Genomic DNA, 17,558 nt, shown 5'->3' with positions numbered 1-17,558 from the left:
CTTCACGAGTAAGGCGCAATCGTATACCTTCGCGAGCTATTTGTCAATTTTTCCAGCGAACACGCAACTCATTCTGACGACCATCACCCACAGTCCATGGTGTTACGTGTTTCGGGTGATTGCGCTACTTTACCACCACAGAGTACTACGTTGATCCCCGTAGAAACCGGCGATGATCCTCCCCACTTCGGAATCGCTGAAGGCAATCTGTCAGTCTTGTTGGCTCAACAGGTTTGGTAGCCTACGGCATCTTGCAGCTGTTGTCATGGACTGCTCAGACTTTAGTGACCAATTTTAGTTGTGAATACCAGCACTTCGCCCCACGAACTAGCATCGCCTATTTGTAGCCAGTAAGTGACCCTCCTGCTAGTTTAATTGTAGTATAAAATGATGGAGATTTTAAATGTGATGTACCATCCAACAGCAAAATTGATGTGAATTCTAGATTATCAAATGAACAACAAGCTACCATTCCAGGCGTTTCACAGTTTTTCGCGGACTGTTTCGCTTCGACATCTAGGGTCAATGAAACGCCTCTAGCGGAACGCAGAATTATTGGCTAGTCAGTATTGGGCTAGTCAAGCTGCTACTAGCAGCTTTTTCCCCACATTACCCTCGCAAAGCTGTATTTAGTTTTTGTGGAAATAAAGCATACATACATACATACATACATACATACATACATACATACATACATACATACATACATACATATACATACATACATACATACATACATACATACATACATACATACATACATACATACATACATACATACATTACAAATCCCAATAAAAGACCCGTGCGCCAACGTGCCATCGTGTTTCTCGTAAAGAGCAAGACGCCATCCGAAATCGAGTCCAACAAATGCTTCCCCACGACATCATACAGCCCTCCACCATTCCATGGGCATCATCTTTGTTTCTGGTGAAAAAGAAAAACGGTACACTGCGTTTTTGCGTTGACTATAGCAAGCTTAACAACGTTACGAAAAAGGACGTTTATCCCCTTCCCCGCATCGACGACTTTTTGGACCGCCTTCGATATGCTCGATACTACTCATCGATGGACCTTCGCAGCAGCTACTGGCAAATAGAGGTTGATAACCATGACTGTGAGAAAACCACATTTATTACCCCTGACGGACTCTAAGAATTCAAGGTCATTCCTTTCACATTGTTATCTGTGCTTGCTATTTTTCACCGCATGATGGACATGGTTCTGTCAGGTCTCAAGTGCCAGTCACGCTGTGTTTCTTTATATGATATGGTTGGATTTTCAGAAACCTTTGAGCAGCACCTCCAGCGCTTACAAGCAGTTCTTGACGCAATTCGTACTGTTGGCCTGTCTTTAAAGCCTGAAACTGCCATTTCGGGTATGAAGAACTCAAATTTCATTAATGAACTCGGCAAAACCATTTCCGTTCCTTCGTTGTAAACACCTTCGAACAAACGCGAACTCCCCCGTTTTCTAGGGCTTTGCGCATAATATCGACGCTTCGTGGCTAACTTTTCGCGGATAGGAAAACCTTTGCGATGGCTAACAAAGGATAATGTTCCATCTGTCTGGGAGCAGGACCAACAGGAGGCCTTCTGCGAACTCCAGAAACGTCTGCACACACCCCCAGATCTAGGCCACTTTGACGAAGACAGTGACACCGAGCTGCACACGGATGCCAGCAAAGTTGGCCTTGGTGCCATCCTCGTACAGTGGCAAGATGGTGCCGAGCGCATCGCTGCGTATGCAATTCGCACTTTGTCTCCAGCTGAAAGGAACTATTCCACTACCGAGAAGGAATGCTTGGCCGTTGTGAGGGCAATTGTTAAGTTCCGACCATACTTGTACGGCCGATTGTTTCGAGTTGTGTCAGATCACCATTCATTGAGCTGGCTCCCCAATCTGAAGGATCCATCTAGCTGTCTTGCACGCTGGAGCCTTCGCTTGCAAGAATACGATATGACTGTAGTGCTCAAGACCGGGCGTACACACACCGACGGGGACCACCCGTCAGGTGCTCCACTTCAACCATCGTCATTCGACGTTGATGAAAAGGACTCATTTCTTTCAATTACCACGGTATTGCACAACAGCAAGCATCAGCGCGATGATTCACTACTCCGGCCTCTCATCGACTACCTTGAGAACCGTCTACCAGAGACGCCTCGTATCTTTGTCCGCAAGTTATTCTCGTATTTCCTCCGCGATGGCATCCTCTACAATTTGTGTTTTCACTCGACCGCAACCCTCTGCCTCCTCGTAGTGACATTACCACTGCATGGTGACATCCTGCGGGCCTCTCAGGACGAGCCATTTTCGGGCCACTTGGGATTCGCACGGTCGTTTTGACGCATACGCCAAAAGTACTTCCGGCCTAACCCTCGCCGTGATGTAAAGCAATACGTGAAGACATGCTGCGACTGCCAGAGACGCAAGACACCACCCGTGCGTCCCGCTGAACTTCTCCCTCCCGTGGATCTCCGCGGATCCCTTTGCAGGAGGTTGGCATAGATTTGCTTGGACCTTTCCCCACGTTGAGGGCTGGTAACCATTGAATTGATGCTGCCACATACTACATTATACGTTACATTGAAACCCGAGCTTTCCCACAAGGCACTGATAATGATATTGCGACCTTATTTGTACATGGTATCATACTCCGCCACGGTGTTCCAGCAGTGGTTATAACCAACCGGGGCACCGCATTTACAGCTCAGCTCACAGCTCGCAGCTCACGAGCGGCTACCCAACAGTGCTGCTACGTCGCCATATGAGGGTCGGCCCCGTCAGACCACCACCTGTGACGACGTCACCCGCATTGTTGACCGCGAACTGGAGGCCGCCTGTTCGCCAGCTTTCGCAACGACGCCTCCCGATCCGCCAGCAACCACCATTGTAATGATTCAGGCTGTCGTCAAACAGAAATTTGAAAACATGGGTATGAACACCGTGTCTTCCACTTCCCGATCCAGCGTTCCCCAGTTATCTAGCGGCCCTCCTCGTCCCCGGCAGTCCTCTTCCGCCACAGCTCGCCGCAACCCGTCCGAAAGGCGTACCGCTGGTGACAGACCGATCTGCTTCCACTGTGGTCGCATCGGCGACGTCACGCATCACTGCCGCAACCAATGGCCACCACCTCCTCGGACTCACGCCGCCACGTATTCCCGCACCTTTGGCCCTTCGTGTATCGTAATCTGTATCTAATCTGCTCAGCATGCAGCGCGCTCTGTGTTCATGGCACGATACGCCCCCATGTGATAAGGGCGTTACCCGCCTGTTCACAACGTGTATAAAACCAGTGCTGAATAAACGCTGGGGCTCACTTTTGCCCAGCAAGTGACACACGACGTGTCGTCGTCTGCTCCACTCGATGCATGGTGTCAGAAGTGGTTAGCATGGCAATGCACTTCCTGCACGACGCGTGAAGACCAGCGATCCTGTGGCGGAAAATGGATTTCCTCAAAGCACCGGAGCCGCTCCTTACAACAGGCGACCTGCGCAAGAACTGGCAGCTCTTCAAACAAAGGTTTGAAATTTTCCTCACGGCGTCAGAGGTCGCAGAAAAGCCTCGGACTGAGTCCAAGAAGACAGCGTTGCTTTTGAGCGTCGCGGGCGCAGAGGCCATTGAAGTCTTTAACACCTTCACGTTTGCAGCAGGCGAGAAGAACGACGACTATGCCACAGTGGTGAAAAAATTTGATGAGTATTGCATTGCACAAACCAATGAGGTTCACGAGCGGTATATGTTCAGGAGAAGAATCCAAGCTGCTGGCGAACCAGTGGAGCATTTCTTACGAGACCTGAACAATCAAGCACGTGCTTGCAACTTTGGAGCTTTGGCGGAATCGATGGTCAGGGACCAAATTGTGTTCGGGATAAATGACGACACGGTACGTGAAAAGCTCCTCAGGAACAACAACTTGACCCTGCAGAAAGCAGAACAAGCCTGTAAAGCAGCTGAAGCATCAGCAACTCACAAGAAATGTGGAACCAGGAACACCAAGTGCATCCTATCAGCAGGACTAGCACGAGCCGCGAAAACCGAGAACAGACACGTTATGACTGCCGAAACTGCGGCGGAAAACACTCCCCAAGAAGGTGCCCTGCTTTTGGAAAAACGTGCCGGAGATGTCAGCGGAAAAACCACTTTGCCAGATGTTGTAAAGCGACGGCAGTTGTTGGCGAGTTGCAAAGCGGCCAAGACGATTTCGAGATTCTCGACGTATCCGCAAAGAATGTGTCCAGCAAGCATGACTGGACGGTGGAAGTCCAAATCAAGAACGTGGCAGTTCAGTTAAAGGTTGACACGGGATCGCAGGCAAATTTGTTGCCTTATGTATTATACGCCAAAATGAACCCACAGCCGCCCCTGTACCCCAGCAGCGCGATTTTACGCTCCTACGGCGGAGATGTAATCAGACACATTGGCGTCATGCGGGCCGAAGTCTCTTTAAATGGTTGCATTGCCATGCTGAGCTTTTTCGTCGCACGAAAGGGGCGCCAAGCAATCCTAGGACTCGAGGCGAGTGAACGCCTGGGACTGATTTCACGCGTGAACAGCGTGTCGCAAAACAGCTCTGAAGAAGTGGTTGCCAGCTTTCGTCACCTTTTCACTGGCACCGGCTGCGTCAAACGAGTATACCACATGGTGCTTCGCAAGGACGCCACGCCAGTGGTTCAGAGACCTCGTCGAGTGCCACTGGCTTTAGAGGAGCCACTTCGGGAGGAGTTGTCACGTATGGAACAAGCCGGAATAATTGCAAAAGTCACTGAGCCAACAGACTGGGTGAGTCCCCTTGTTATCGTACGAAAGAAAGACGGGAAGCTGCGAGTCTGCATGGACCCCAGGAAAATAAATGAGTGCCTCAAGCGCGAGCACTACGCGATGCCGAGGCGGGAAGACATAGAGGCCGAGTTGGCCGGCGCAAGAGTATTCACTCGCCTAGATGCAAACGCAGGGTTTCACCAAATTCCCTTAGATGACGAGACGTCTAGGATATGCACTTTTGCGACACCCTTCGGCCGCTATCGATTTTTGCGACTGCCTTTCGGAATATCATCAGCGTCCGAAGTATTTCAGCAAACCCTAAGTGAAATTTTTCACGCGCTTCCTGGCGTTAGAGTGTATGTCGATGACATACTCGTGTGGGGCAATTCCCAACAAGAGCACGACCAACGTCTAAGATCAGCGCTAGAAGCGGCAGAACGTGCGGGTCTTACGTTCAATCCAGCAAAGTGCGAGTTTGGCGTTCAACAAATTGAATTCCTGGGCGACGTGATAAACGAAGAAGGAATCCGTCCAAATGCATCCCATGTTGAGTGCATGTTGGAGATGGCACCCCCTAGTGATAAACTTTCAGTTCAACGCATGCTGGGTGTCGTGAACTATTTTGGAAAGTTTTTGCCAACACTAGCAGAAAGGACAACGCTTCTCAGGAGCTTGCTAAAAAAAGACACTGTTTTCGAATGGTCGGCAAATCACGAAAAAGAGTGGAGAGCGCTGTGCGACAGCCTTAGCAAGCAGCTGCTCCAAGGACTACAAGACAACGCAGACCACCTCGGCGCTTAATGTATGACGCGAACTTTCAACAAGTGCCGTGACTGTATTCAGTGCTCTGATCTTTGCTGTAGTTTTGGATGTGCAGTGATTATTTAACTTTCTTTTTGTTCTCCCGAGCTAAAAGCGCTCTTTGTCCTTAGTTTTTTTTTTCGTTACGAAGGGGGATGTATCGTAATCTGTATCTAATCTGCTCAGCATGCAGCGCGCTCTGTGTTCATGGCACGATACGCCCCCATGCGATAAGGGCGTTACCCGCCTGTTCACAACGTGTATAAAACCAGTGCTGAATAAACGCTGGGGCTCACTTTTGCCCAGCAAGTGACACACGACGTGTCGTCGTCTGCTCCACTCGATGCACTTCGGTACCCTATGAGACATGCCATGAACCGACTGCAGCTGATGCCCCTGCGCCGAACCTTCGCTACAGCCGCTCGCCCTCACTTCGACGCCATCAATCTCGTTCGCCGCAACCCCGCCACTTCTCTTCGCCGCCTATCGCCTCCCGGATCCAGCCATGTATGGTAGCGTCGACCACAAAAACTGGGACGACGTTCTTTCATATGTAAGGTTTGCATATAATATTGCCGTTCAAGAAACTACCGGCTTCACCCCTTTTCGCTGTCTGAATAGCCGGGAAGCTGTCACAACATTCGACGCAATGCTTTTACCCACCCACTATTCTAATGTTTGTCACTGATGCTGCCGAATTTGCTCGATGCGCCGAAGAGGTGCGCCAGCTCGTTCGAATGCGTATCCGCCACCAATACCGCAATGACGCCAACCGACACAATATTCGTCACCGTGACGTCACTTATCAACCTGATGAGAAAGTATGGGTGTGGATACCGATCCGCCACCTTGGTCGGTCAGAGAAACTTTTGTGCCGCAACTTTGGTCCTTATAGGTTCGTTCAACGACTCGGCGACGTCACATACGAAGTGATTCCTCAAGGAGAAGACACCACTCGCCGTCCCCTACGCCCTCGTCTGTCCGATGTCATTCATGTCTGTAGGTTGAAGCCATACTATTCTCGCTGACCGAAAAGCTCTACGCATCTCTCCATATTTACGCCGTCCTTAACAGTATCACCATGGCAAACTCCAGCGCATCAGTGTTCCGCATCGAGACGATGCTTCTAGGGAGGGGGTAATGCCACGACCTTGACACAACTGACAGCCACTCGGTGCAATTCGGGGCCACATTCGGCATGTTGGGTGGCTCCCAGAAGAAGACGACGAAAGTGCCAAGACAGCGTAATAATATATCTATAGTGTCGATCGAAGTCTTTTTTGGCTTTGTCTGTTACAATATGAACAACCCCCGCACGATTTGGCGCACTTCGTATACCGAAAAGCTGACGAAGAAAGTAGTACTTGTCAGGCTTACAACCTAATTCAAGGAACACGATTACATTCCATACACCATGTTTGCTTCAGGGAGAACCTATCCATGCAAGACGGCTGCTGCAGCTCAAGATGGAAGTCATTGACCCACCCAAAACACGCAGCAGTAGTCAGCTTATCACTGGAAGTCAAAGGCGCTTTTTATAATGTGAAGACATCAAAGAGCCTAGTCAATCTTCGGAAGGTGTCATGTGGAAGAAAGACTTTTGAATACGTCAGGGACTTTCTAAAGGAGAGACAAGCTCATGTGAAAATTGAAGATTTTAGGTCCCAACCTGTCCCTGTGGGCACTAGGGGTGCGCCACAAGGAGCTTTCCTCTGCCATTTGCTCTTCAATAGTGACTTTATGAATTCGCGAGAACCACTCGATCGCAGACAGGGAGTTCGACATGCCCTCTGTGCAGATGACATCACTGCCTGGTTGAGGAAGGGCTGGTTGAGAAAGATGGAAGAGATGCTCCAAGAGGCTGCTTCGACAGTCGAAAATTATGCCGAGGAGTTCCGATTGTGTGGCTTTCCGAAAAAATGGGTACTTCTAATCATGAGCACTCGAGAAGATAAAGCCGCGGTCCAAATTTGGGTGCACGACGCCGCGACCCCTCAAGTGGTGATTTTCACAAGGGCGTCAACGCACCAACGACCAATAAGCTCCGTACAACATGCGAACAATTAATGCAAATGATCACTCGTACGAACAATAATAGAGGAGTTATGGCGAATGTCACTCTTTGGCTCGCCCAAGCTTGCATACTCAGCCATATCATGTACGTGGCTCCATACTTTCAGACGAAGAGGTGCGATCCAAACCAGTTCGATGTCATGCTTAGAACAGCATATAAGAAGACGCTAGAAGTGTCCGTCAAAACATGTACAGAGCGTTTGTTGCAGTTGGGGGTGCGCAATACAACAGATAAGATAATTGAGGCCCACCTAATAAGGCAATAAGCCACAGTGGCAAGAACGAAAACGGGGCGCAAGGTGCTGGTGGACCTAAATACCAGCTGGCCTTAGTAGACAGCATCAAGACACTCTCAAGGAGTGGAGGAGAATTTGCGGCACTGCCCCTTCCTAAACACATGCACCCAGAGCTTCAGCAAGCAAGGAGGAGGGCATAAACCACGAAGATGGACGGGATCTATTCTAAATTAGAGGGAGCCTTCTTCGGGGATGCTGCAGGTCCGGCAGGAAGAGTCTCACAATATTTGGCCGGCATCAAGAGCAGGCGGTCAGTGGACTTTCTGTTCAGCATAGAGAAATAGTAGAATTTCAAGAGTTGGCGATGGCCCTGGCAGCTTAGCATCCTAATTCCGGATATATCATTATGGACTCGCAAACTGCATATAGAAATTACACTCGGGACCGAAGTGCTCCGCTAGCATTAAGGACTCTGAAAGAACCTGGGATCATCGCTTCGCGCAGAGCTCATTCGGGTGCCAGATCGTGGGGATGTGGAGGGAAAAGCGCGTGCACACGCTGCCGCCCCAGCTTTTCTCGCCCGGGGTCTCTCCTTCTCCCTCCTCGAAGACTCAGACTTCCCATTGTCATTAGTAACAAGGCAGATATACTAAAGCACTTGCCTTTATCGCGACGAAAATATCCGAGCACGACCGAGTGATTACACAGAGCTCACGAATGTAATTAACGGTTATTGCAAATCGTGTTTTTAATAACCCAATCAAGCTACGTGCTATCGAGCCACAATTCTTTTCAGCCAAATGTAAGTTCTGCGGCCAGAAAGGAGAGCTGTACCGTATAGCATGGACCTGCCTGCCTGGCTAATAGTGCCTTAGACACTATGCAACAGCCAATGTGGGAAGCATGGAGGGCACCCCTGTCCCACTCAATCCTCGAGTACCAGCAAGCCCTCGTGGAAAGAGCCAAGGCGGCGGCCTTCGTCCCTCGGAAAGAAGAATCCGACCACCATTCTCCTAAGACACCTCTCCTTTTCCTCTCAATAAAGCGTTTCCATCGTCGTCCCCTTCGTTGACTTAGGACATGTGTTGGCCTTTTTCTATGGAAATTATCTTGGTCAATACCTAATACAATATGGAAAGTACGTAAGTTATTGAGCCGATTTTTTAAAAATTTTTTACCATGGCCTTCTTTATGGACTAGATTTATGTTGGCATTCTTCCAGTTGTCTAGAAACCTTGAAGTTGCGAGATATTTCTTGTCAGGGGCCGCAAGTTTTTGAAGCATGAGATTTCCTCCATCTTCGATTAAGTCGACTGTTATTCCTTATTCTCCTGCCGCATTTCCCGGGGTCATGTTTTTGCAAGGCCTTCCTGACTGCGTCGCTAGGCATCAAAGGAGCCTCTGTATCCTGTTCATTACTACTTGGAATGGCTAAACTGTGGCTGCTCTGTGTGTTGTACACGCTTGTGTGCAATTCTTGAGCTGCTTTTACTCTATCTTCAAACTTGCGCATGATACTACCCTGCTTATGTTTCAGTACATACACCTTCGCTTGTCCTATGCCTAATTTTCTTCTCACTCATTTCATGCTGCGTTCATCTTTTACTGCTTCCTGAGTTTTTCTCACGTTATAACTTTGAATATCGCTTACTTTCTCCTTGTCGATAAATTTTGACTGTTCTGCGAGCCTTATCTGATCTCTTGAGTTGCCACTTTCAAGCTTTGTCGTTTCTTTCTCAGGCATTTTCTTATGTAAGAGAGCTCACCCACTGGTTGCCTTGGTGCCTTACCTATAACCTAAACTGCTGCTTCTGAAGCCAGCCTGGTTATGCTTTCATTAACTAATTGTTAATAATATTGCTATAACGAAACAACTTCCTACAGAAAAAATAATTTCGCACCTAATTTGTTTATCTAGAGGAAACAAATCTTTTTTCTCCTCCACAAGCCAGCCCAGAATTCCATGCTGCACTGTACCTGTATGATACTGCAATAATCGCTTGCCTCCTTGAACCACGCGAATGTCTTTCTACAGCATAGTACCACAGCAGGCAAATAAGCAGCGGCCACATGTCCTGATAGTTTTTCTGCACTCATTTTTTTTGCGCCGATATAATGAAAACATACTATTTAGTTGCAAACGTACTCCATAATTTCTTGCTGGGAAATTTTTATACCGAGAGCCTATTTGCTAAACATTATTCTCGAACACCCTTGTGAATTTAAATAGAAGGCAAGTTTGTATGACTAACAGATGTTGTGGAGTTTCTATTTACGACAAAATGTTGCGCAACATTCTGTAGAAGAAATGCTGGGGTCAAAAAGTGTTAAGCATCCCTCGGCTGCGCATCGGATATCCCAATTAGTTTCAGATGATGCAGCCATTAAAGGTGCTATCTGAATTGGGCAAGAAACAATAAGCGATAGCAACAGTACGACACACAAAAGAACATACCACTAAAACCAGGATAGGGAGCATAAAACGGCATTCAAGAATTCATTCAGAACATTCAGCGGCGTTTATAATTTCCCGTTCTATTGAAATTGCAAATATTTGTCTTTAATTCACTACTCAAAGGTCGTTTTTCTTGAATATTTCTTTTGAAGAAAGTTATTATTTAAACGCCCTTGATACCTGTTTTTAGGCAACCACAATAATTACACAGATATTGTGGTGATATTTGTGGTGTGAAGGTGTCAGTTATGAATGTTTATTGTTATGTGTTATTGAATTGAATGTTTATTGTAATGTGTTATTGAATGTTTTTTTTTTCATAGTAAAACCACTATAGTCGTCGACAAATTAAAGACTCAGTACACGCTCCACCCACGAAAATGCAGCGTAGCTGCCCTTCACTTCGGCAAGAGAACTCATCCGGCTGTTTTTTGCTCAAAGCTCAAAGCTCAAATGCAAGAACCAATTGCAAAATGAAAGGCGTTTGATTCAACCCAAAATAATACTTTTGGCGAAACACTCATGTTACAATCATCAATCAACAAAACTTGTCGAGAAGTTTATGTTACACGCTAATACAAGTGCAACAAAGAGAGGTCTGTACAGAGAAAATTGTCGTTTTCAGTACACAACACTGCACGACGTCACAGCTATGTGGGAGGCTAATTGGCCTTCGGAAATACACAATTGGAGTATGACTTGAACCACGTACATATATCGTCTTATAATAAGGTCCACCGACTGTAGAAGTGCCATAGAAGGGACTATAGAAGTGACTATAGGCGTCGCACACTGACGGTTCTGTAGGACGTGTGGCAAAAAAACTTTGATCCCACTTGTGCTTACCGCAATGCCAGTTGTAAACTCATGCTGTATTGCACTTATCCGTCGGACCACAGGTAGCAGGAATGCAAAATAAATCACCGCAAAGAGGCCCAGCTGGTATGGATCTTCAAACCCTTTAAACACCCAGCCAGGCATGACGTCAATGCTAACCTGTGAAGAGCGAAACAATCAAAAGTTAGAGCGGTATTGAAAACAGGGATGTCGCTGACTATAGCATATTGGTGCAGTTGTCGTAGTTATAATATTACGACTTATTATGAGTCATCGAACGAAATCTACGTCTGGCCCCAAATGTAGTTGTGACAGCAAATGGGTACATTATATCAGGTTATTTTCCTTACATAATAAGGTTTACTGTTTTATCCAAATAGACTTGAGCATACATTAGTAACGGTTCAAAGGACCCTGAAACACCTGTTCTTTAGGAGACACAAAGGACTTTAACCGGGGAGGGGGGGGGGGATTGCCTCCACGGGAATACTTTAACGAAGAACGTTTTTACAGAAATATCGACAGCGAGTAGTGGGAGTAGCAATTCTACGAGCAGAATGTTTATCTCTCTCGTTCCCCTGACCATGCTCGGTTCCGAAAGAGTGGATCAATGATAATGGTGGTGCCGTTCCTTTGGCCCTACGTGAGAGTTTTTTTCCCATAAACGTATCAAGTCCAGAATTCGAAACGGGGCGAATTTGGACAGGAACATATTGCACACACGGGTACTTTTCATTTCAACATTCTTCATAAGGTAAGCTAATTCTTCGTTGAAACGCCGGCTCACGAAAAGCAGTTACCAATAAAAATTAGGTGAAAGCCGGATCTATTTGAATCCGAGTAAGCCGGATCAACTTAACCAATAGGTGTACTCCATGAAGACCTCGTCAGAAACCTTGAACAAACCCGAACACCATGAAGACGCTGCCGACTGTCCAGAAGTGTACCCCTGTGGGTGAGAATAAACACCCGTTCTACAAATTTAGCCATTGTCATCTCTACGCACGATCGCCACTTTTCTCATGCAAGAGAGGACCATGCCAAGGGAAGAAAATTTAGGGTGTTTAATCTGTCCCACAGTATTGCCAAATCGTCAGTGCAATGTCATTTGTACTTTGCCTGTTTAGCCAAGGCAGGCACTGCAAGAAGCGCTCAAATCAAGATAAGCAAAGTACTGCCTGACATGTATGCCAATGCCAAATCTAAATTTTACTCCTGAATACCGGCTGCGATAGGTTATATACCTTTTAACTGCAACGCAGCGTTGAAATGCTTTAACGACACGAGAACACTGACAAAACGTCTCCTGCAGTAGACTTGACCATGCTGTCGCCGGCAAACAATTGCTGATTTATTCATCCGGCCTAAATTAAATTGATCTCATTACAAAAAAAATCCTAAGATGGCTTGGATATTTTCTTTCCGAGCCAACTGAAAGGCGCTGTTTTCTATCCATAACTTCTTTCGCCCGTAATATAGTAATTTACTCTCATCAATTACACATGCACTGCTAGCTTTTGTCGCATCGACTGCAATTCTGTGGCACAATAATTATGCCCTAATCTCTGTGGCCGTCTCTGATGGTAGCTGGATCGAGAGAAGCGTTCTCGTATGCTACTTTGGGCAATCACGTCGACAGCGCAGACATTGCTCTCCGTGCATGCGCTGAAAGAATTAATAATGTCATGTGCTTAAGTCATGATGCACCCAAGAAACATAAAAGACTTAAGCGCATTTGTTGCCGCGTTCGCGCAATTCATACTAAGCTCCATTGCTGTCATTGCTCACATTAACTCATGTTGTGGTGTATTGGGCTGCGAACCTGTTGCTATGTTCGGACGGTGTGACAGTTGGAAAATTTCTTGCCTTACCGAAGGAAGTAGCTAGTGGGCTTAAAATTGCCGTATTCATTCATTTTATTATTGTTTATTGTTTCACAGATTCTCTCCGCGTAGCGGGCTGATTTAAAGGCAAATGCCTGACAGCCTCTGCGCCCCTACAGTTCAAGGCAGCATGACATACCGTTCACATACATATTTGCAAAACATATCTTTAACACACGGCACAAAGCAACGAAAAATTCAGTTATTCAGAAAGCATGTCTCCAAAGCATTACTTTTGCTTCAACGTGATAGATTTTGAAAAAGCAGAAGATACATAAGCCATAAGTATTAAATAACAATAACATTGGCTTACATCAGAAATCAACAAAAAGAAAACCATAGAATCACTGGCCCGAAAATAAATATTATATACATTAAATAGATCAGTACATAGAAACATTTCAGAAAAGAAAGAAGATTTAGACTGATGTACAATGCATATGCTGAAACAATGAGAAATATAATTTCCAAGCGCTGAGAAATATCTGTAACATAACTAAGGTTACATGTGTTATCAGAGATGAGCACAAGTTACTCAAAATGAAATTGCGGTGTCACTGCCCACTTATAGGTTTTACAGTCATTTTTAAAGTTGTGGAAGCATTGTGTGTATCGTAGAATAAAGTGATCACTGTTTAATATGTTTTTTGTTTGATAATTCACTGTTTGCCTTCCGTAATTAGTTGTGGTGGCGGGCTTTAGATGGTGTGGTTTATGTATTTGGTATGACGGGCAACTGTCGACAGGCATTGTGTGCAACATATTTTTATAAATCTACTGGAGTAGTTTGAAATAATAAACTTGATCTGCTTTAAGCGTGCTATATTTATGAAGAGCAGTTTTGTTCAGAGTCCTCGTTTGTCACCCGCATAGTTTTCACACATCCTCTATATTTTCATTTGTACAATTGTAATGAAGAAAGGAGGAGAATGGCATACCGATCATCATCAAGATCAGAGGGCACGAGACCGGCGTTCGAAGACCACCATCTTGCTCTCCGCGCTCACTGTTCCGAGCTACCGCCCGTTTGTTGGACTCGTCCAATAAACCTCCTTACATTTGGTGGAGGTGCGGGGTACGCTCATCGCCGACACCCTGGAACTCCGATCCCGTACGTTGCACTCGACCGTGCAAGTTGACGCAGCCCAACCGCCGCCATCTCTCCCGGCCGCCGTTTGCCCTGGCCCGGTTCGCCAGCGAGACCCCCCGGTATTTTCGTGTACGGAAGACCAGGACGTCGAGGACTGGCTGTCGTCCTACGAAAAAGTTAGTGGACCCAACAAGTGGGATGACGCTACTAAGTTGAGTACCGCGAACTTTTACTTGGCTGGCGTGGCGAAGCTGTGGTATACGAACCACGAATCGGAATTTGAAAACTGGTCTGCTTTCAAGGAGGCAATATCTGCCGTTTTCGGTCGCCCTGCTGTGCGAAAGTTACGCGCCGAGCAACGGCTGCGCACACGGGCACAGGAACCGAATGAAACATTTACCGCCTATATTGAGGACGTACTCGATCTCTGCAGGCGCGCCGATGCCTCAATGAGCGAAAGTGCCAAAATACAGCACATCATGAAGGGCGTCGACGACGATGTCTTTCAGATGCTTCTTGCGAAGTCTCCTGGCACAGTGTCTGAAGTGGTAACTCTGTGCCACAGCTACGACGAGTTGAGAAGGCAGCGGGCTCTCACCCGACGTTCATCTCAGACGTACAATCAACCGCTCGCTGCACTGGAAATCATGCCTGCCCAGCCATACCTTATCGCACAAATGAAAGAATTTGTGCGTGAGGAGGTGGCCCGTCAGTTGTCTCTCCTGCCGTTTGCTCAGCGTCAGGAGCTCCCACAACAGCAGCAACTGCAGCGACCAATCCCGTTGGCACCCGTGCTTCGACACGTCATTCAAGAGCAGATTTCCGAGGCCATGCCGGTGCCCATTCAGCAGCAACCCGTCGCCGCGCCTCTTAGTTACGCTGAGGAAGTAAAGCGGCAGCAGCTTCAACAGCCCTCACCACCCTATGGTGTGTCGTATGCTGCAGCCCCGATTCAGCCGTCCGTGACATGGTCTGCTCCCATCCCTGCAAATCCCTGGCGAACGCGCGACAACCGGCCGATCTGTTTTGCGTGCGGTGGCCCTGGTCATATCGCCCGATTCTGCCGCCGTCGCGCGCCAGGATATTCGGACGCCCGTTCACCGAACTACATAGATCGTCCCCGCTCTCGTTATGAAGATCCGGGTCCCCAACCAAGCACGTCTTTACGTGACTATCCGCAACCCACGTCTCGTCGCTCACCTTCACCCCGTCGCCGCTCCTTGTCGCCCATGCGTCGTCGACCAGCCCCTGAAAATGAGGGAAACTAGCCTCCGCAGTTCGTGAGGCAAGAACTGCGCTGTCGAAATGCTCAAGTCCTCGAACTTTGCCGTCGAATATTGTCGAAGTTTTCGTAGAAGGCATCCGTTCATATGCTCTTGTCGATACCGGTGCTGCCGTTTCTGTTATAGACGCCACACTTTGCCGCAAGCTTCGGAAGGTGACCACGCCTCTTGAGATGATGCCCTTACGTACAGCGAATGGAGACCCTGTTCGGCCTATAGCTGCCTGCACTGCTCGACTTATTATAGCTAAAGAACACTACATTGTCGAGCTTATCGTCCTTTCCTCTTGCTCGCACGACATTATACTTGGCTGGGACTTTCTATCGTATAATGACGCCGTTATTGATTGTGCCAGATCTGAACTTGAGCTCTTCCCCTTGTGTGACGAGTCCTACTACCCCGCTCATCAAGCCGCACACAAAATAGTCGTCACGCAAGACACAGAAATTCCGCCGACAGCAGCTGTTTTGCTCCCCGTATTCTGCAACAGCATATGTGATGAAGCTGCATTCTTTGAACCATCATGCCTTCTTCTAAATCGGAAGCCACTTCTTTTGCCTTATTCGACCCTCTCTATTTCGAATGGAACAAGTGCTCTCTGCCTCACAAATCCTCTTCCATATCCCATCAGACTGCTTAAAGGTGAATCCCTTGGATGCGTGCAACCCATTGATGTCGGCCAAATTTTTTCCGTGCAGCAAGATTCAGCTCGACGCGACCTCGACGTCATCAGTGCTCTTACCCCTTCTGATGTTCCAGCTGCTGACCTATTCGATTCGTCCATCGCAGACGGACTGTCCCCATTTGAACGCACTGCTCTTCTCCAGCTGCTCTACAAGTTCCGCGACTCCTTCGATGTTGCCCAACGTGCCCTTGGCCGAACTTCTACCATTGTCCATAACATCGACACCGGCTCCAACTCGCCAGTGCGACAACGCCCTTACCGCGTCTCCACCGCGGAACGTCAAGTTATTACCGACCAGGTTGACGATATGCTTAAACGCGACGTTATTCGCCCTTCACAAAGCCCGTGAGCATCCCCTGTGGTTCTCGTTAAAAAAAGGATGGATCGATTCGCTTCTGCGTGGATTACTGGCACCTAAATAAGGTCACTCGAAAAGACGTGTACCCTTTACCCAGAATTGACGATGCCCTTGATTGCCTACAAGGTGCCGAGTTTATTAGTTTGGTGTAGTTGGAAGCTGTCGTAGTTCCCATACTAAAATGCCGTAACTGAGTTTTGAATAGGAAAGTGAACAGTATAACGTTTGTTTCAACCAGGTGGGCAGTATATTTTGTATTTTATACATGCAGCCAGTAACTCCAGATAGCTCACTTTTTAATTTATTAAAGTGAGTATTCCCTGTAAGATCTTCTGTAAACCATACGCCAAAGACATTTTGCTCTGTAACTTGTTCCAGTAACGTGTCCTCAAAGTTCAGATGGACAGAGTAGGGGTCTCTTTTATTTGGTGGATTAAAAATTATATATTTGGTTTTGCATTGGTTTAACCTCAGCCGGTTGCTTTTAAGCCACCTGGAGAGGTGTAAGAGGTAACTGTTAGCTCATATTTCTATGACCTCCTTTGTAGTGCCAGTGAAGAAGATTTTACTGTCGTCAGCAGACATTATTATTTCAGGGGAGTTTGGTATTCACGATATATAATTTATGCATAGAATAAATAAGATGGGTCCTCAGATTGATCCTTGAGGGACGCCATATTCGACTTTCAATTTCTGTGATACCAGATTATCGACGCATACATACTGATACCGATTTGAGAGATATGATGTAATTAAATTCTGTGCTACACCTAGAACACCATATGCAGCAAGCTTCTGAGGAAGGATATCGTGTTGCATAGTGTCGAATGCCTTCTTCAGATCCAAGAAAATTCGCAGAGTGAGTAGTTTGCTCTCAATATTTTAAATTATTTTGTCCTTTGTGTTTGTTCAAGCTATTTCTGCAGACTCATCCTTTTTAAAGCCATGCTGAAACTTCGTAATAATTTCTTGTTTATGAAAAAATGACATAAGTCTATCATTAATAACACGCTCGAATACCTTTGAAACACCAGCAAAGCAGATATCGGCCTGTAGTAGCCAAGCTTTTTCTCATTGTGACCTTTTATA

The 17,558-nt window shown here is 47.0% G+C and overlaps 1 protein-coding gene across 5 annotated transcripts in view; it reads right to left on the bottom strand.

Moving 5' to 3' along the window:
- LOC135907196 (phospholipid-transporting ATPase ABCA3-like) overlaps window positions 1-17,558 on the bottom strand; it is a 248,818-nt gene that overhangs the window by 167,349 nt on the left and 63,911 nt on the right. For all 5 annotated transcript variants that reach the window (XM_070525186.1, XM_065438880.1, XM_065438883.1 and 2 more), the window contains one exon: window positions 11,180-11,329. In XM_070525186.1, coding sequence (XP_070381287.1) covers window positions 11,180-11,329 — 150 coding nt within the window. The remainder of the gene's footprint in view (window positions 1-11,179; window positions 11,330-17,558) is intronic.

This window comes from Dermacentor albipictus, chromosome 9, assembly GCF_038994185.2.
Source record: "Dermacentor albipictus isolate Rhodes 1998 colony chromosome 9, USDA_Dalb.pri_finalv2, whole genome shotgun sequence".
In the NCBI taxonomy this organism is placed as follows: Eukaryota; Metazoa; Arthropoda; class Arachnida; order Ixodida; family Ixodidae; genus Dermacentor; species Dermacentor albipictus.
The sequence above is the reverse complement of the archived record's forward strand: the minus strand, read 5'-3'. Positions and strand labels throughout refer to the sequence as shown.